General features: G+C 53.7%; 2 protein-coding genes across 6 annotated transcripts in view; both read left to right on the top strand.

Moving 5' to 3' along the window:
- RANBP17 (RAN binding protein 17) overlaps positions 1-4,788 on the top strand; it is a 311,774-nt gene extending 306,986 nt beyond the window's left edge. For 4 of the 5 annotated variants that reach the window (XM_068536342.1, XM_068536343.1, XM_068536345.1 and 1 more), the window contains 3 exons: positions 254-352; positions 2,253-2,380; positions 4,382-4,788. In XM_068536342.1, the coding sequence (XP_068392443.1) occupies positions 254-352; positions 2,253-2,380; positions 4,382-4,478 (324 nt within the window). In that variant the 3' untranslated portion in view covers positions 4,479-4,788. Of the gene's footprint in view, positions 1-253; positions 353-2,252; positions 2,381-4,381 lie in introns of those variants that run through there. The other variant, XR_011073140.1, reaches the window with a different exon arrangement.
- A 9,880-nt stretch (positions 4,789-14,668) lies between these two features.
- TLX3 (T cell leukemia homeobox 3) lies at positions 14,669-16,969 on the top strand. Its single transcript, XM_068534620.1, has 3 exons — positions 14,669-15,230; positions 15,588-15,831; positions 16,759-16,969. Exons 1-3 carry the CDS (start codon positions 14,669-14,671, stop codon positions 16,967-16,969), a joined length of 1,017 nt encoding a protein of 338 aa, XP_068390721.1.
- The last annotated feature ends 2,764 nt before the right edge of the window (positions 16,970-19,733 follow it).

Genomic DNA, 19,733 nt, shown 5'->3' on the forward strand with positions numbered 1-19,733 from the left:
ACTTCTGCCCACCCAGAAGTTTCTCACCAGAGGTTTTGGTGGTGGGAACTCTTCCTCAGGGAGCTGAGAGTCTTTGCCAAGAGTTCCTACGGCAGCATCATAGGCTTCCAGAGTCAAAGCTGTTTTTTTGTCCAGGAAGCACCTTCATGTCTGGTGGCAAGATGTGGGGATAGAAGGTGAGCACATAGAAGGCCTAGGATTGGGGGGAACTGTGAGCCAGGGCATCAGTGTCTCATGTGACTCTGTCTTCTAGATGATGTCTGTCCTCATGAATACCATTGTCTTTGAAGACTGTCGGAACCAGTGGTCAGTATCCAGGCCTCTCCTGGGGCTCATCCTGCTCAACGCGAAGGTGAGTGCAGTTGCAGGAAGGTCCACAGGAGGCGACCACTGGGAAGAGGGAGCAGCTGTACACCAGGCCAAGCTGTGACAAAGACAGGGAAACCAACCGAGCTCGAGCTGGGACCTTGAGCACCCAGGACAAGGCCGTATTCCCCCAGAAGGCCCTTACCCAGAGGCCTCAGATCTCCTTCAGTTAAGTAGAGGCCTCACACTAGCTTTTCTGGCACCTGGAGCCCTGCACTGGACGGGAGGTTTGCTCAGCAGTGCTTCCAGCTCCCCCTCACTCCCTTCCCTGTTCCAGGAGATTGTGGGCAACAACCCCTTTTGCCCCTTCCTAGGCCTCCTTTCCTTTGTGGGATCCCCACTGCCCTCAGTGGTAGCAGTAGCCCCTCAGGGCCAAACACAGAGGCAGCACCCTTCATCCGGAGCACGAGTCTCCAGTCCTTAAGTGCACGCACCACTCTGGGCTGCCTCCCAAGTTCTCCAGCTTCCCCTTGAACCCACCCCTGTCTCCCCAGCAGTCGGTAGGAACAGTACATTACTGCTCGGGAGAATGAATTGTCTATACAATAAGAGAGTACTGGGGAAAAAGACAGTGAGATTAGAGGCAGCCGCATACATTAAAATTCAAACTGAAATCCCAGCCTTGGAAGGAAACTAATAGAAGAAGAAAATATATCAGAAAGAGAAGAGCTGTCTCATCATTCACCTGTGCTGAAGTATCCAATTTTAGCCACATTCAGTAGCACTGTCATTCATCTTCCCTCAGTGTTACTGTGATTTAAATCCAAGCTGTATAAAAGAGAGCAGTTCTTTTAAAATGATTGAGAGGGAATAAGGGCAAATTCAGTGTTTAGAAAAAGCTTATGACATCACAATATTATACTTTACTGATGGAGGCAATATTTCATGGTTTGGGATGAAAAACTAATAATTTTCTATTTGGTGTGAGTCACTGCATCATTATAAAAGGGAAAAATAAGTAGTTTTGTGCATTCCCAGTCTTGTTCGGGAAGACATTGTGGTTTAAGTGTAATGCCTCTGATATATAGTATTTAAGTATTAGTCTGACTACATATTAATTATGTTTGTTTTTGATGTGAGCTGTTTTAATGTATGATGGAAATTAAATATCATGCTGTTTGGGCTTGGAAGGATAAACACATGACTGGCAGAATGTTGTCTTTGTGCTGAAATTAGGCTGTTTCCAATGATTAGGAGCTGCTTTGAGCGTAAGAGTTTGTGTGTTTAAAAGCCCACAGACATCAGCAGAGAAGAAAGGGCTGTGCAGTTCTTTGTGACCAGGTGTGACAGGTGTTTTTCTTAGTGCCAGAAAGCTCTCCCAGAGCTAAGCAAGTCCCTGTAGTACCCCACCTCAGCAGAACAGACACATCCTAACTCAGGAGGACACGGACTTGGAACAGAGCCTGGGGTCGTTTGAGGGGTAGTTCACTGAAGCCACCGAAGACGAAGAGGCCTTAGGAGGGACCCTGGACTTGGTCGCCCAAAGTGCTCCTTGGGCACTTTTAGTTCAGTTCTTCCCCTCAGCCTAAGAGGTCCTTCCTCTTTCAGCCTTTCTGTGACTATTGTTGATGAGACTCAGGAAGACCTTTATGTGCTTGGTCCCCCACAGAGGAGGCGAGGACTCCATCAGCCTAAACTGTTCCGTGACAATAAAGCAACTATAGGAAGAGGTTTTTATGAGAAGGGATAATACAGTTTATACTCAGGAAATGTCTCTGTTGCTTTGGTTTTCTCTAAAGGCTTAAAGTTCAGAGGGGACCTGGACCAAAGCCCCTTTGAGAGTTAGGAGCCCTGAGCACTTTGGAGGTGGTCTAGCCCTCCCCTACAGCTCTCCTCAGGCCCCAGATTGGAGCCAGAGTTCTGACACTTGTTCTGTCTCCCAACAGTATTTCAGTGAACTGAGGGCAAGTCTGATAAACAGCCAACCTCTCCCCAAGCAGGAGGTCCTTGCCCAGTGCTTCAGGAACCTAATGGAAGGAGTGGAGCAGAACCTGTCTGTCAAGAACAGAGACAGGTAAGCAGCGCCCCATAGTTTAGCATCTCTGGGGTAGGTGGACGTTCCGGGATTGTGCTTAACACATCTCACATACTGATGTGGCTTTTCTATTACACCTTGTAATCCTAGACTCAATTTAGTTCCATCCAGTAAATATGAATGGGTAGTTGCTTTCTTCCAAGCATCACACTAGGTACTGTAGAGCAGCGGTCCCCAACCTTTCTGGCACCAGGGACCAGTTTCGTGGAAGACAATTTTTCCAGGGGGCGGGGCGGGGTGGGGTGTTCAGGCGGTAATGTGAGCAATGGGGATAATGGGGATGAGCGACGGGGATCGGCAGACAAAGCTTCAGTCGCCCGCGGCCCAGGGGTTGGGGACCCCTGCTATAGAGGATGCAGAGATGAATAAAATGCAGCCTTTGCCCTTAAGCAGTTTATAATCCAACAGGAGGGAGAGAAAAAAAATAACTAATTGAAAAGGTTAAAAGAAGGAAAGTTTAGATCTGCTATGAAGGACAAAGAAAGGCCTCCTGGCATTTGAACAGGCGTAGGCTTTGAGGTCAGACAGACTCCAATTTAAATTTTATCCCTGCCCTTTATAGGCTGTGTGGCAGTGAGTAAGGCAGTCAAGTTCTCTGATCCTCAGTTTTCTCACCAGTAAAACAGAGATGATGATAATTGATTGTGACCTTTAAATGACAGAATATAGTAAACATGGTACCCAGGACATATGATGCACAGTAAGTAGTTCCTTCCTCTGTCTGACCTTTAAAAGTGGTTGGTTTTGCAAGAACAGAGACAGGTAAGTTGCCAGTGAGATCTTGATGAGGAACCCAAACTTATCACCTATGCCTGGATTCATTCATTCATTCATTCATTCATTTAGTTGATAAAATTTTATTAAGTGGGGATACCACTGAGGAACTAATTGTTCCAGGTTTTTGCCCTCACGGAGCTTCTAGTGGAAGAGACAGGCATAACGAATGATGGAGAGAGAAAATGTTTTCAGGGAAAAAAAAAAAAAAAAAAAATACTTGCCTCATCCGTTTATAAAAGTGGTAGCGTTCAAACACTGCGCCATTTGAAATGCATATTAATCATCCCGATAGCCACAAGCCAAAACCTGGGCTTTGGTAATACAAGGCCAAGTCAGATGGGCTCTGTGGACATGTTCCCTTGACTGCTTGTTCCGAGCCAAGATCCTCTATCAGGCAAAAAGGGGCAGCCTCCAGGGCTAGCAGGAGAAGAGACTTTGTGAAGGAAGAGGGGACCCTTCCCTACATGCTTCGGGGGGAAATTGCTTCACCTGAGGCTTGGGAATTTGAGTACCGCCTCCTGAGCCGCTCTGTGAAATGGTGTCAGACAAGCTCTCGTTTAGTGAGAGTACTAGCTAGCAAGGACTGGGTGTTTTCCATGTGCCAGGCAGGATGTTGAGCACTTACACGCATCGTCTCACCTGACTCAGTAAATTCTCACTTCCCACAATCCCATAAGCTAGCTACTCATGTGGGGCACCAAGACAAGAGATCACCCAGCTTAGAAGTGATGGAGCCAGGATTTGAACCCAGGTAGTCTTACCCAGTGCCCCCTCTTTTTGAAGCACTTAGTTTGGTTTCCTTATCTGCAAATGAGGATACTGACACCTACTTTGGAGAAGACTTGTGATGATTAAATGAATTTATATGTAAACTCAACCAGTGCCAGGCACATAAGCTTTTGTTCTTTTCTTTATATTCCTTACCATCTATAACGTAATTTGACTTTTAAAAATAATTTTTAAATAGTATAACCACAGAATACACCCCTCGAAATGGTCAGAGTGTATTTGCTGGTAACCCTTGTTTTCCGGGTGGGGAAGGAGGAGGGCCTGCTGCTGGCAGAGCAGTAGTGGTCGGTGAAATGGGAGGAAGGAGCTCAGCCAGGACCTAGGGCCGTCTCCAGGGTCGTGAACTCCGCCACCAGAGCTTCACACAGCCTCAGCCTTGCCACTGCCCTCAGCCCTTTCTTACTCTTTCCACAGGTTCACCCAGAACCTCTCCGTCTTCAGAAGAGATGTGGCAGAGGCCCTGCGCAGTGATGGCAGCACCGAACCGTGCAGTCTGGACATGATGAGCTGACCCGACTTCTGACCATGTGCCGAGCAACTTTTATCAAGAGACTTGTGGGTCTGGATCCCAGGACAGTGATGTTGGCTAGCCCAGGGGAATCTATTTTTCAAAACAAACAAACAACAACAACAAAAGCCCTACCTTTTTATAAGCCTGGCCTAATTATAAGAATTTATAATAGCGCACAAACAATGTAAATTCAATCTTTGCACTGAAAAAGCAAAAGATGTGTTTTCGGTCTTTCTATAAAATATCATTTATCTTTGTTCTTACAATGCTCTGAAAGGGTGTAGAGACAATATTTAACCAAAGAATATAATAAACCAGGTTTACACCTAAGTGTGTACTAGTTAATGGTTCTGCAGTCAAGGTTGTGAATTTGTGAGAGATGCAGCCTTCAACATAGATCCCGGATTGAGACAAATATACCATTTGAACCTGTTAAATTAGTAGTTTGTTACGAGTCTAGAAAAAGCAGCACTGGGGACTCTGAGCTGTGGGCATTTAGAACGAGCCTGGGAGCTCTCCAGAGCATGCCACAGGACTGCACACAGCCCTCTCCGCCTCAGCAGCGTCTGATAAAGTTGAGAGGCAGTAACACAATTAAATGACTTACAAACAACGTTTGCTCTTCACTGGCATAAATCTGAAGTGGTTTAGTCTAGAAGAATTAAGCTGTGCAATTACTGCCTGCAGAGATATTTCTTCAGAAGGAGTAGGTAGCCCCAGCAAGTAGCTCTGGGTGCTACCAGCACCCAGGCCTGCCTCCATTTAATTTTTAAGAGAAGCTGAGGGTGTCCAGTCAAAATACAGATTCAAAGCAGCTCTGCCTTCTTGGGCCACCCAGAACAGTGCTAGGTGCTAAAGTATAGATTTTCAGAGGATGAGGATCAGCTGGTGTTCATCCTTCCACAAAAACTCTTACTACTGTGGGGACTGCAGCTCAACCCAAACCCAGGACAAGGAGGAAGCCTTTACAGTTTGTGAGGGGCTGGAACCAGGCTATTAATTTGAGATTGCCATTGTCAGATGGCTTTGGTGTCTCGCTGCTCCGTCTTCATGGTTCAGGCTGGTAGTAAATATTGTTCCCTTTATTTCTGATAAGACATGAAAGGTTGGCCTTACTGTTGAAGAAGAAGTAAATCTACAAGCTCCTGTTATAATCTCGTTTCTCAGACTAGTATTTCTTGAAAACTTTCTTGATAGCTGAGTTTTACAACAGGCTTGTCACAGAAAAGCAAAGTCACCCAAGTTTATCTCAAAATGTTTGTCTTCCATGTGTAAACCCAGGAAATCAGGGAAAAGTATGTTCTAGGTAGGGTTACTTCTGGTATCTAATGGAGAAGGAAGCCTCAACCTTACACTATGTTTCATTAGCAGTGGGAGAAATAATTTTCCACAAGAAGGCAAATTCTGAACTTCATAAAACCTCAACTGTTTAGAGAAGTCTGACTTGAGAAGTTTCTCTTTCTCATGGGCTTATTACTGTGCACTACTCATCCCCCAAAAATCCTTCATAGAAGACCTATCCCCTTCTGACACTGTTTTTTGGTTTGTTTGTTTTTTGTTTTTGTTTTTGTTTTTTTTTTGAAAAAAGTCCAAGACCTGGGAGTTCCCTGGTGGCCTAGTGGTTAGGATTCCGGGCTTTCACTGCCATGGCCCGGCTTCAACCCCTGGTCGGGGAACTAAGATCCTGCAAGCCGCGTGGCGTGGCCAAAATAAATAAATAATAAAAAGGTCCAAGACCTAAAAGCACCGTATTATTTGCATTTAAATGCTCACAAGAAAATCACCATGTATACTTGCTTTTCTTGACCACATCGCCAAAGGTCGCCTGGTGGTTTCTCCCCAGCCAGGAAAGGCTCTGTCTTGGCCTTGGAGAGCTGCTGGGCGGGAGGACTTGTCAGGCCTGCCCCAGCCCCACTTCAGCAGGGCCTGCTCACGGCGCCGGGTGTGCAGAGCACACGGAGAGGTGGCGCACGCAGCGGGGAACAGACTCAGCAGAGCGGCAGAACGTCTGCCGTGCCCTCCCCATCTGACCCCTCACCTAGTCCTCACAACAGCCCTGTGAAGGTGGACAGCACTCCTCCCACTTTTCAGGCGAGGAAGCTGAGGCTCAAAGGTGGTACACAGCTTACACTGGTCACACAGGCAGGATTTGACCCCAGGTCTGTGTCACCTCAAAGGAATTCCCGGCCTCTCCAAGACCTGTATTTGAGAATGGTGAGTTGAAACCAGTTAATGTTTACATCCAGTACCATGTGTTTTTCAGAACTCTGTTGCTGTGTAACAAATGACCCCGACATGCAGTGGCTTAGAGCAACACTGCTCATCTCACAGTTCCGGTGAGTGCTCTGCCTCAGGGTCTCCCAGGCTGCAGCCGGCGTTGTGGGCCAGGGCCCTGATCATCACCAGGCTTGCCGGGAAAGGACCTGCTTCCAGCCCCCTCGCGGCTCTTGGCAGGAGTCGGCTCCTCGCGGGTTGGTGGACCGAGCCTCAGCTCCTCGCCAAGTGGCCTGTCCACAGGGCGGCTCACAACTTGGCATCTTGCTTTACCAGAGCAAGAGGGAGAGAAGCACAGCAGTCTGGAAGTCACAGCCTCTCATAACCTCATCGCAGAGGGGCCACGCATCATTTTCCCTGTATTCTCTTCATTGGAAGTAAATCACTGGACCAGCCCACACCCAAGGGGAGGGGTTATACAAAGGCGGGAGGCAGGGGTCTTCGGGAGCCATGTTCAAAGCCACCTGCCACGACTCTTAACCTGGCCTTTGCTGGAGAGGTTGAGTTTGGCTACAGGTTTCTCCCCTGAGACCTGGAAAGGAATCCTGATTCTCCTTGGAGAGCTAAGTTCCATTCTGTGCCCTTTCTGAGGGAGGAGGAGGGAGTGGGGAAGATGGGGTGTTTGCAGAGCACATCAGACTGCACACTCACCGCCCCCCCCCCCCGACCCAGTGGGTCCTGGTTTGGAACTGCGCCCCACCCGCTTAGGCCAGCCTTGCCAGAGTCGGCCTTGGTGAGGGATTGCGGGGACTCCAGGGGAAAGCTGGAGTCCCCCGTGGGAGTTCTCTGCAGGGCCATCCTATCCCAAGGGTAAAGCAAGCACTCAAGGGCACACCCAATCTTGCGGAGCCTGCACAAGAGAGAGCTAGTTGGATCTGTTACAGCAGCGGTCCCCAACCTTTTTGGCACCAGGGACTGGTTTCGTGGAAGACAAGTTTTTCCACCGTCGGGGGTTGCGGTGCGGCGTGGGGGGATGTTTCAGGCGGTAACGCGAGCGATGGGGGGCGGCAGAGGAAGTTTCGCTCGCTCCCCCTTCGCTCACCTCATGCTGTGCGGCCCGGTTCCTAACAGGCTGTGGGCCCAACCGGTATTGGTCCGCGGCCTGGGGGTTGGGGACCCCTGTATTACATGCTCCAGTCAGATCGCAGGTGTATGTGACTTACACTCAGCAACAGGAAAAAATAAATGATCCTGGCAGTTGCTCGGGGTCTACCACCTACCCAGCATCTGGCCCAGAGTGAGCAGGAGAGGAATGCTCGGGCCGCTGCCGGTGCACCCCGCACTCCTGATGAGCTCCTGGCAGGCAAACGGGTCTCGTCCACCAATGCGGGGCTCTAGGTCAAGCCAACAGCTTCAGCTGATAGTCAAGCAAGAAACAGTTTGAAGGTATTATGACCGCAGGACTTTTGCCTTCGCCACTGACTTAAGGACCGGACTCCTGAGAGCTGTATCCTGCTTGTGCTCTAGATGTTTCTGTGTTTTCTGTGCTTTCCAATCAGGCTTCTCTAGAACAGGGGATGAGGGTGCTGCACCGTGTGATGATCGGAGCAGCCAGAAAAGCCCTGTTGGCCCCTGGCCTCCCTTCCACTGGCCCTGCCAACCTAGAAGTGCCTTTGGGTTATGGTACTGGAAGCCCCTGTCGACACGCGCAACTGACCTGGCATTGGCTGTGAGCTGAGCTCAGTGACTGAGTTAACTACCAACAGAGCTGAGCGTGAGAGCAAAGAACAGGGCAGGTTTGGTGAGAGAAACTGGGGAAAGTGGAAGAGCTGGCATACGGGAGCCTTGTCTAGACGGAGGCCAGTCCAGCAGTGTAGGCGAGGCAGCATTTGAGAGAACCCAGCACCTTATGGTGAGGAGGGAAAGAGCACCTGAAGATCGGGGCGGGGCAGAGTAGAGAGGGAGACAGTGAAAGTCCCAAGATGAACACTAAACAACTAGAACCACTATCATTTAATGAGCACCCACGAAGCACTGCAAATCATGATCTCACTTAAATGTAATGCTTACCAATAAGAAAGTCAAGTAAGTATCGATATTATCCTCATTTCAGAGATGAAAAAACTGAGACTAAAAGACTGACCCGAGCCACACAGCTAAAAAGTGGACGAGCCAGGATTCAAAGTCAGGTCATCCTGACTACAAAACTCATGTTTCTTTTCCACTAACATCCCTTAAGCTAGGTACTTCACCACAGGGCTTTGGAGACAGTTGGGTGGGGAGGTGCATATGGACCCACTGGGACCCCCAGATGGGGCTGGTCACTCCCCAAGAAAGTGCAGTCCCACAGGGCCCCTTGTGTGCTGTGTCGGTGGCTTCTGCCACTGATTCGTCCTCCTCCCTGAACTTTATAAAATCATTCTTGAGACTTTTTAATGTTTTATTGAGGTGTAAGTTTACAATGACAGCAAACCTTTCAAACTACAGCAAGAGTAACCTGCCTCCTTGGCATATTAAAAAATAATGTTAGTGTGGGTTTTTACATCCCATAGGTTGGATTGCTGATACGAGTGCTTCCTTGACAAGATTCTTTTTGAGGTTTACAGAAAGCGTAATAAAATATGTAAGTTACATTTCCACAAACAAAAGCTATAACATAAGTTATTTATAAGCGTGAGATACAAACAGTGTCACGATAAATAAACCATAAGGGTACCTGCAACATCCATCCTAATGTAATTTGCCCAACAAAAGTGTTGAAACGAAGTCAAATTTAGTAGAGAAATCTGTCAGGAAGAAAGGAAAGTTGTAAAACACAAAATGGGGAAAATGGCTGATAGGGTGGGAGCCAACAAGGGCACGAGATCGGGTGTAGAGGCACCTCAGAAGGCCACGGCCTGTGGCTGCCCTCGGTGCCTGCCCTCGCCCCCTGAGCCTGCGTGCTCCCAGCAAGCCCTGCTATCCGCAGGCGCATGTGTCACCAGCCCGCACGAGGGAAGGAATCTCCCCTCCCCTCCCCCTTCCTGTCTTACACCCTCTCTCCTAACCCCCAGCCCTTTGGCAGCTCCCTCAGGCTGCTGCCAGCCTCCCTGCCAGGCTGGGCCATCCTCAAGGCCAGGGCCTGGGTCTGACTCAGCACAAGGATCCTGGAGATCATTCGTTCACTCATTCATTCACCTACCACAGATAAAGCAGTGAATGAGGCAGTCTCTGCCTTCAGAGAGCTGGTGAGCAGGGGAAGGAAATAAGATGGGTTCCAAAGGCAACGAGGCAATGATGAAAATAAACAGGGATAGACAGTGGCTGGGAGAGAGGAGGGCTGCTTTAGAGGATGCGGAGAGAGGCAAGAGGTGGCCTGGGCCTTAAAAGGTGGAAAGGCACCAGCCGTGGGCGGAGCTGGGGGAGGCGAATGCTGAACTGAGTACATGCGAATTACTGGACACACTTCGGACCCCTTCCTTATCCCTCGTCTGACCTTGCTGTGTGCTATTCAGTTTAATACCGCAAACTCTTAATGACCATCCAGTGGGCCCTGGGCCAGCCCCAGGACATGAACTTGAACGCCACCAACACCGTTCTGCCCTGGAGGCACTCCCGGAACAGTGGGGGAGACAGAAGTGAGCCCACTGCGGGCAGCCCTCACACCGCTCCGGGGCTCCTTCCCCTAGACCACCCACTGATTTCCTATGACTTAGAATCCTTACTACCTGCTCCCAGAGCAAAAATGGGTGTATGAGGTAAAGGGAAAAGCATGGGCTTTGGAGTCAAGACAGTCCTGGGTTCCAATCCCAGCTTCAGCCCTTCCCCACCGTATGCCCTCTAGTCCTCCCCGTCGGGGGAGGCAGCGATGAAGAGCTCAGACTGCATTACTCCCACTATCAGATGGGGAAATGGAGGCCCAAAGTTGGGACATGGTCCAGAAAATTGGAGTATGTGCTCAGTAAATACTTGAATAAATGAATGGATGAGTGAGTAAGTTTGGGCAGGTGTCTTTAGAGCCTTCCATCATGAGAATTGGAAGGGCCCCTAGAGACTCCCAACTAGGGGCTGTGAACCAAGGATGGAGCGTGGGCAGGTATGCAACCTGGGGTTTGTGTCTTTGTCTACGGAAGTGGTCCATAATATTTTCATCAATCTTGCAAATTCGGTTGCTGACCCAAATATGTTTAAGAGCCCTGATTCAAACCCTACCCCATTTTACAGACAGGGAAATTGAGTCCCAGTTTACACAGGAAGTCGGTGGTAGAGTGAGCCTGAACTGGGTCCTCCTGCATGTGGACAACTGGAAATGCCGACATCCTGACTCTCATCCCTAAAGCCCCCCTCTGTCTCCTATATGACACCCAGCAAGACCTCCAGCAGCGCTATCCCTTCTCGCATCTTCTCCATCGGGAGGAGGAGAGGATGCACTGCATCCTGGAAGTCTTTCTGGCCTCATGGGTCTGGGCCACCAGCTCCCAGTTGTTAGAGGTTTTCTCATCTCTCTCTCTGTGTGCGTGTGTGTGTGTGTGTGTGTGTGTGTGTGTGTGTGTGTGTATGTGTATCTCCATCTCTGTCATTGTTCAATTGATAGCAGGTAAGAATGAACAGCAAAAAATTACAGTTTCAGGAACACCAAATACATATCAAACAATATTTGGCCAAAACAGTGCTCAGAGGAGAATGTCTGGCCTTAAATGTATTTAATAAAAAATAAGGAAGATTGATCAAAAGGAACTAAAATTTCACCTCAACAAACAAAGAAGAAATTAATGAATAAAAATAAAACAAACCATTCCTGAAGGAGATGATATTTTAAAAGAGGATAATGAAATAAAAGTCTTTTCTTTAAGACCAATAAAATAGACAAACCTTTGGCAAATTATGATCAAAAGGCACAACTGAGTAACAGTGAGAACGAAATGCAGAGGATGTTAACACAGATTCAACATGGGAGTTTCAAAATAGGAGAGAATCTTCCCACAATGTTACAACAATGAATTTGAAAACTTGGATGAAATGGGCAATATTCTGGGCACTGGCTTCTGAATTTGAGCAGGCGTCTCAATCACCTGGGGGGCTTGTTAAACACAGAGCGCTGAACCCAACCCCAGGGTTTCTGATTCAGTAGGTCCGGGCCAGGGTCCAAGAATGCGCATTCCTAACGAATTCCCAGGTGATGCTGGTGCTGCTGGTCGGAACACACATTGAAAACGCTGTCCCCGGAACTGCTACCCGCGCCATTTACTCCTTTTCCTGAGCTGCCTAACAGCTCTGTTCTGTCTGGGTTGGGAAAGAAGGGGAGTTTGTGCCCAGTGGCCCAAAGCGCCTACTGCTGGATGCCTGAGAAGCCCAGGGTCCCAGGCAGCGGGGCACAGTGAGGTGGAGCCCTTCCCTACCCCAGGCACTGTGCCGAATGCTTACTTGAATGAGCTCATTCAATCCCACGACGTTGGTACTGGTGCTTTACCGGATGGGGAAACTGAGGCACAAAGAGAATTCCCTAGCCCACAGCTGATAAACAGAGGTGGGAATCCAATTCTTAAGCACTGGGCCACTCACCATGACCTGGGAGCAGTGTTGGTCACACCACCCGCATCTTCTCCCTATCTCTGTGCCCGCCCACCTACCTGTGCAGCGTGGGCCTTGCTGTTCAATGTAACAGAGCCAGGAAGCGGCAAAGACAGGCCTGGGATCCAGGGCTCTGGAAGCCAGGAAGGAAGCGGAGCTGCTGGTGGAGAGCCTTCACCGGCCTCTGAGTCGGCGTGAGTCTCAGAACTCTGAGCCTCCGTCCCCTCATCAGGCACAAGACGGGGTTGAGAGCAGCCCTCTCCACGCAGGGTTGTCGTGAGGAATAAATAAGTGCCCCAGCCCTTGCCTGGCACGTGCTAAGTTCTCAACTCACAGTTGCTCTACTGTTGCCATTAAAGTTATTATTACATAACCGCCAGAGTGTCTCCCAGGCAATTCCACAGACCTTCTCTCATTTACTTCTCACAGCCACCCTGGGGGTAGCTATTACCCTTTCTGTTTTACAAATAAGGAAAATGAGGCTCCAGGAGATGCAAGAGGGACGCCACAACCCCCAGGCCCCCCAGTGGCAGAGCCTGAATTAGAAGCAGGAGGCCCCCAGCCCAGAGCAACGGCGAGACTCCATCCGAAGGTCCTGGTCCGCAGAGGGCAGTGGAGGAGGGCTTGCCCAGGGCCCAGGCGCCCTGCTCTCCTCACCCCTCTCTGTCCAGATGCCTCATTCTCCCCGCTCAACACTGAGGTTCTGCCAGGGTCAGAGACTCGCCCAAGGTCACAGAGGGGGTGTTGACTCAGGGTTCCAGACCTTAAGATTGTTAAGTCCTGAGGCCTCTCCTCGTTGGGGGCAGATTACTAGGAAGAATCTAGTAATTCTGCCGCCCCCTGCCCTTCCTGGCCCCCTGAGAATGACCCCACGGTAGACAAATACACCTCTCTCTCCAAGATACTGAACCTCCGCAAATAAAATAAAACTGCAAACAAATAAACAGGAATCTTAAGAATAACACATCAACTGTCACGCTGGGCGGGGGGGGGGGGGTGCGGGGAGTGGTGGTGGGAGGGCAGCCGCAGCTTCCTGTTGCCTACTACCTGCCAGGCCCTAACCCCCTGCGCTCTCCACATCTGACTCGCTGCTCGCGACCATCTCGCAATTCACGCATTCCGTTTTACAAACGAGGAAACCAAAGCCTAAAGCTATGAGTCCCTTGCTCAAGGTCACTCAGCTAGGATGTGACCTGGCCCAGATACGAACACCCTTCTGCCAATGGAGCATTCCAGCTCTCACCACGTTGGCAAGACGAGGAGCGCAAGGGAGGCCCTGCCAAGGGGTCAGCAGTCCTTTATCCTTTGCACCTAACGATTTTAGAATTAGCAGGTAGAGAACGATTCTGTAAACCTCCCCTGGGGAGACAGCTGAGACTGGAGGCGGGGGGAGGTGGGTTGACCGCCCTGCACGCCGTCCTGTCACCGGTGCCCCTTGGCCCGCCTGCACAGCCTCCGAGGGCGCGGGCAAAGCAAGGAGTGGTCTCAGCGCCCAGGGTTACCCAAAGAAATCCCGCTATTTGCTCTAAATATGAGCCTCCCCCGCCCTTGCCCCTCGGGAACCCCAGGTCTCGACACCTGCCGCGCCACGGGCAGGTCTCCCCGCGGGTCCACAGTCCCGTCCATCCTGCAACGAATTTCGAGGGACCGGATCTCGCTCCCCACCGGGCGACCCCGGGTCCCGTTCAGCCGGGCCTGGCACGCGTGGGCACCTGAGAGTCTCGCCTCGGTCCGCTTGCCGGGTGGGTGCCAGGGAGCGTCTCTAAAGTGGCCGCGACGCCGCGGCCGAAGCCCGGGCGGGGGCGAATTCTCCCCACGCGGGTCGGTGTCCTCGGGAGCGCGGGGCATGCTCCGGTGCTGTCCTCACCCCGCGCGCAGGCAGCGCACAGCTTGCGCCCCACGGTGCGCCCCTTTCGTTGCTCCCGAGGCGGTGGGGTGTCCAGGACGCTGCCGCAGATTCCGCAGGGTCGTTCCGGAGTTGCAACTCCATTGTAATTGAAAGGATTCATATGGTTTGGTTTTTGCTCAGATGAAAAAAAAATTTGGAAGAAAACGAAACCCCCCTCAGCAAACGACAATTTCACCAGCAGAGCGCCCTGCCCGCCCCGCGCGGCGGCAGGGAAGCGGCCCCAGCCGGGAGGAGCGGGGAACGTCTCCTAATTGCAGCTTCGTTAGATTTCGGGTTTGGGAGGCTGTGGTTCGGGCGCTAATATCCGCCGCCCATTATCCCGGCTAATAAATTTGACCTATTGTTCGTTTGTTTAAAATGATGTCACCTTGGAACAGTCCCTAAGCTCCTATTTCCATGAATTAGGCCTTTATTGAAAGCCAGGAGCCAATGGGAGGAGAGAGGCTTGTTGATCGCAGCCAATGGCTGCGGCGGGAGAGGAATTAGCAGCGGAAACTCCAGGTTCGGTTCAAGAAAGATGACACAGAGCCTGTCGGGCCCGCGCACTCTTGGCAAAGTTTCAGTGCGACGAGAGGCGCCGGGCGCTCCATGGCCGCGCCGTAACGGGGACCCAGCCGCCTCCCCGCCCAGCCCAGCCCAGCCCTTCCGCCCGCCCAGGATGGAGGCGCCCGCCAGCGCACAGACCCCGCACCCGCACGAGCCCATCAGCTTCGGCATCGACCAGATCCTCAACAGCCCGGACCAGGACAGCGCACCAGCCCCGCGGGGCCCCGACGGCGCCAACTACCTGGGAGGGCCCCCCGGGGGCCGTCCGGGCGCCACATACCCGTCTCTGCCCACCTCCTTTGCCGGCCTCGGCGCGCCCTTCGAGGACGCGGGATCTTACAGTGTCAACCTGAGCCTGGCGCCCGCCGGCGTGATCCGAGTGCCAGCGCACAGGCCGCTGCCTGGGGCCGTGCCGCCGCCTCTGCCTAGCGCGCTGCCTGCCATGCCCTCCGTGCCCACGGTCTCCAGCCTGGGCGGCCTCAATTTCCCCTGGATGGAGAGCAGCCGCCGCTTCGTAAAAGACCGTTTCACAGGTGAGCAGGGTGTCCAAACAGGCGCCGGGCCTCGGCCCTCCCGGGGCCAGAGGCGCCGCGCCCTACGTGCTTCACTCGGGGAAACGGTTCCGGAGGCCCAAGTGCGGTGGAGGCCTCAGCGCCCAGGGCCCCGGGCAACCATAGAGGGGAGAAAAATCAGAGAGTTTGGGGGAAATAAGCCTGTGCCCCGGGGGGAAGAGGGGGGCATCTCCCAACCGGCTTGGTGCCGCTGGGGACCCTCGGGACCAACGAAATAGCGTAGTACTCTGCGCCCCACCGGGCGGCACCGGGTCCGCATGGTGCCTGAACGGCAGTCGAGCTGGGCCGGGCTTCAGGGGGCCTCGTGTGTCTCCGCAGCGGCGGCGGCGCTCACGCCCTTCACCGTGACCCGGCGCATCGGCCACCCTTACCAGAACAGGACGCCGCCCAAGCGTAAGAAGCCGCGCACGTCCTTTTCTCGGGTGCAGATCTGCGAGCTGGAAAAGCGCTTCCACCGCCAGAAGTATCTGGCCTCGGCCGAGAGGGCGGCGCTCGCTAAGTCCCTCAAAATGACGGACGCGCAGGTCAAGACCTGGTTCCAAAACCGGAGGACCAAGTGGCGGTGAGAGAGGCCCGGCCCGGCCTACCTTGCACCGGCCCTTCGCCCACCCCGTGCCGGAGCCTCGCGTTCTCCCCACCCTGCGCTACCCCCTACTCGCCCTCCTAGGGCTGCACCTCCCCCCTCCTTCCCAGGTTTTATCTCCCAGCTCGCCCTCCCGCGCGCCTGTCCTCACCCGCGTCTGGAATTCTCCTCCATTCGCATCCCTGTGTCGCTTTCTTGAGCCTCTCCAACTCTCTCGGTGTTTTATTCGGTCTCCTGCGCTCGCTCGGTTTCCTCTCACCTGCCCCCCCCAACACCCCACCCCATCCCGGGCCTCTCGCGCTCCGCTAAACCCTCCCGCTTGCCCCCTGCCTTTCCGATTCCCGACAATCCGCGCGGGGCTCCGGGTTCCCGCTCTAGCTCCCCTTCCTGACTCCAGCCCTGTTTTTATCCGATCGCTCTTTCGATCCAACCCGTGAACGGCGAAGCGATCGCGTCCTGCAAGAGGGGTTTGAGACAGAGCCTGGGAGAACCGGATGAGGCTGGCCGGACCCGGGGACACCGCGAGGTGCAGAGCCTGCCGGCCCACCCGCGGACCCCCGTGACCCGGCTGCCTGTAGGGCCTAGTCAGTTACACACACGCCCTGCCCTTGTTACCCCGCAAAGAAACAATCTTTGTTGTTGGCGAAGCCACAATACCCGGGTGTGCAAGTGGGCGGCGGGCGGAGTTTCCTCCCGGCGATCTCCCCGCGCACAACAAAAACAAACGATCCCAACCCACTCCCCGGACCCGCGGGTCCCCGGCGCACAACGCCGGCGGGGAGGCAGACTGACTCTGCGCCTCGAGGCTCCCGGCTGGCCTTGGCTCCCGGGCGGGCGGGGGCCCCGCCGGCGGCCCCGCGGTGAAGGGTTCCTGACGGTGCTGTCCCTCTCCCTCCCCCGGTGCAGGCGGCAGACGGCGGAGGAGCGGGAGGCGGAGCGGCAGCAGGCGAGTCGGCTCATGCTGCAGCTGCAACACGACGCCTTCCAAAAGAGCCTCAACGACTCTATCCAGCCCGACCCGCTCTGTCTGCACAACTCTTCGCTCTTTGCTCTGCAGAATCTGCAGCCCTGGGAGGAGGATAGCTCCAAGGTCCCCGCCGTCACCTCTCTGGTGTGAGCCGCCAGCGCGCACCGTCACCAAGTATCGCCGCCCCGACCCGGCGGGGCGCCCAGGCCCCCCAGCCGGGCTGGGGGGGGAATAGAGGCCGAGACGGGAAGGGCCAGCCAAGCTCAAGTAGGCCCCGGGGCGCGGCCGCATCCCCGCCGCCTGCGCAGGGGGGGCTGGGCCCGGGCTCCGCGCGACTGCACAATCCGAGCCCCCGCCCCGCGCCCAGTCCCGCCCCAGGCCCGGGCCTGACAAAGAAAGCGCCTTACGTTTCTCCGCCCCTCGCCCGCAGCCCCCGGGCCGGGCGCCTGTATTATACTTTGTACTTTTGCCCAAACGTGTAAATAATAAAAGTTTTGGCTTTTTTCTTTAGAAACCGGCCACCTGCTTCCCCCGCGGGGGCCACTGGAGGAGGGGCGGCCGATCAGGCGACTGGGGGAAGCGCCAGGGGCTGGGGCACCCTGCGTTGAGGCTGGGTCCACCCTTCTTCTTTTCCGTTCCTTTTATTTAAGTCGTTTTATTTAATAAAAAAAAGTTAGCTATTTCACTTAACGCCGCTTTTATTTCGTTTTCGTTCCAATAATGCTCGGCGACCCCCGACCCTGCGCCCCACCCCTGCGGCGGTAGAGGCCGAGCGGCGGTGTGCGGGCGCGCGTCCACTTCTCCGAGCCTCGTCGGTATTCGCCTCAGCTCGAACCCCGGCTCGGGGCCCCGCGGAGGATCCGCGGTGCAGGTCAGTGCGTGCCGGCCGCCCGCAGTCCGGGTGCCCGCGGGATGGGGTGGACGTGGGAAGGGCACTCTAGGCTCAGAGGTCGCAGAGCAGTGCCAGGCAGAGTTGGGGAGTGAAAGGCCCCGCCTGGACGGGTACTTAGGCCATCCCAAGACAAACCCACCTAAGGGGTGGGAGGCACGGTGACCTCGAACTTCCTGGGACGCGAAGTCCACGCCTCCTCCCTCCCACAGCCCACAACCCACTGTCCTCTCTCTTTCTCTAGAGAGGCCCCGGGCGGGCCCCTCCGACCGATTTGAGAGGATCTGGACGCACTGCGCGCGGCCTGTGCGCGCAGAGCAGCCGCGCTTCCTGGCTCTCCAAACGCTCGGCGTCTGGGGAGCAAGTGTAGCGCACAACCCCGAGACACCCTCGCCCTTCTGGGTCGCGTGGGACCGCAGGTGGAGCGTGATGTCATGTGACTTCACTGCCGCCGTGGTGGCGTCACTAGACAGGAGGGGGCGGGGCGCCCGGAACGCCCAGTACCCCAAGCCCAGGTGTGAAAGCGGCGTGGCCCAGTCCACCCGCTTTACCTCGGCTCAAAAGCTAGAAGTTTCGGGATCACGAGATCTGGAGCAGGTGGCCCCTTATGACAACGACAAACACACACTCGCAGCGTCCGTGAACATTTCATCTTGCTCGTTGATTTTTTTTCCTTTTATCATTCTCCCTTTCAGTCTTTTAAAAACTTTACTTATTTTCTGGCCTCTCCATTTCTTTCTCCACAATATTCAGTTTCCTCCTCTATTTGGTACTCTTGGTCTCTGTTACTATATCTTTTTAACTTTTCTTTCCAGTTTTATGTTCCTCTGTATAGTTCGTTCTCTATTGCTTTCAGTTTTTCATCTTTCTTTGTCCTATCCTTTCTCCCATTTCCGACTCTCGCGTCCTCTCTCCTTACTTCCCTCCTCTCTTTTTGTCCTTGTTTTCCCCTTCTTGTCTTCCAAAATCTCTTTGCCTCTACCTCTCTCCGTCCCGGTCTCTGTCTCTCTCCTTCCCTCCTCCAGGCCGGGCTCCCCGGTGCTCCTTAAGGCTAAACCCTTCTGGGTGCGATCTCAGAGGCCCTGTAGCAGCCCCGCCAGCCTCATCGCCCTGCCTCCCTCGGGGCCTCGCGGCACCCTGCGGGCTCGGGTATTTGGGCGCCTTCGTTGCAGGCGGGCAGCGGAATTGTCTGCACTGGCAGGCCTCTAGGAAGGGGAGGGAGTCTAAGAAAGAGCTGGAGCTGCAGCGTTTCTGCCCTCATCCCCACCTCCAAGCCCTGGGGACTCACAGACACCCCAGCGAAGAACTAGGGTGACTCAGAGCTTCGGGTCTCTTCCTTGGGTGTTTTCCTGAAATGCTTCTATTTTCTCCGCTTAAAAAAAAAAAAAAAAAAAATCGTAGTAAACGCCGTTATCAGAATGGGAAAGGTTGGCCCTTCGGCTGGGGACTTGAATATCTAAAAACCAGAGCGACCTTCTTTGCCTTTGCTGAACAAGCAGCCCATCCCTCGGGCACTGGCATCGCTTTCTATTTTGCCTCACTTTTATTCTATTCCTCCATAACAGGGCTTAGTGGTTTTTGTTTTTTCTAAATTATGTTTGTTGTTCTACCAGAGGGACCCTCGATTCTCGGGCCTTTTTGGGGAACGCACACACATCTTCTTCCCTCTCTGGTGCCTGACTTTGCGCAAAGGTCTCTGAACGAGAGGCCCGCCGGGGTGGGCTTTCAGGCAGGCCCGGGGACAGGGACCCAGTGCCGCTGCGGCCCTAGTGGGGGAGGGGGCAGTTTTTCCCCAACCAGTGACTCCGCGGGCGTTTGCTCTCCCTGAGCGCTTTGTCCCAGCGAAGCCTTGCCCAGCCAGAGAACGACTAGGGGTCTCTTCAAGTTAGGGGGGCTCAGCCCACTTGTGTGGGGCCGGGTGGCGACTGTCTCCCAACCACGCGCACCCAGGGCAGTGAGGGCGCCCCCAACAGGTGGGAGGAATTGCTGAGCCAAGCCAGGGCTTTTAGCGCCTACCGCCCTCCT

The sequence above is a fragment of the Eschrichtius robustus genome, chromosome 2, assembly GCF_028021215.1.
Source record: "Eschrichtius robustus isolate mEscRob2 chromosome 2, mEscRob2.pri, whole genome shotgun sequence".
Classification (NCBI taxonomy): Eukaryota; Metazoa; Chordata; class Mammalia; order Artiodactyla; family Eschrichtiidae; genus Eschrichtius; species Eschrichtius robustus.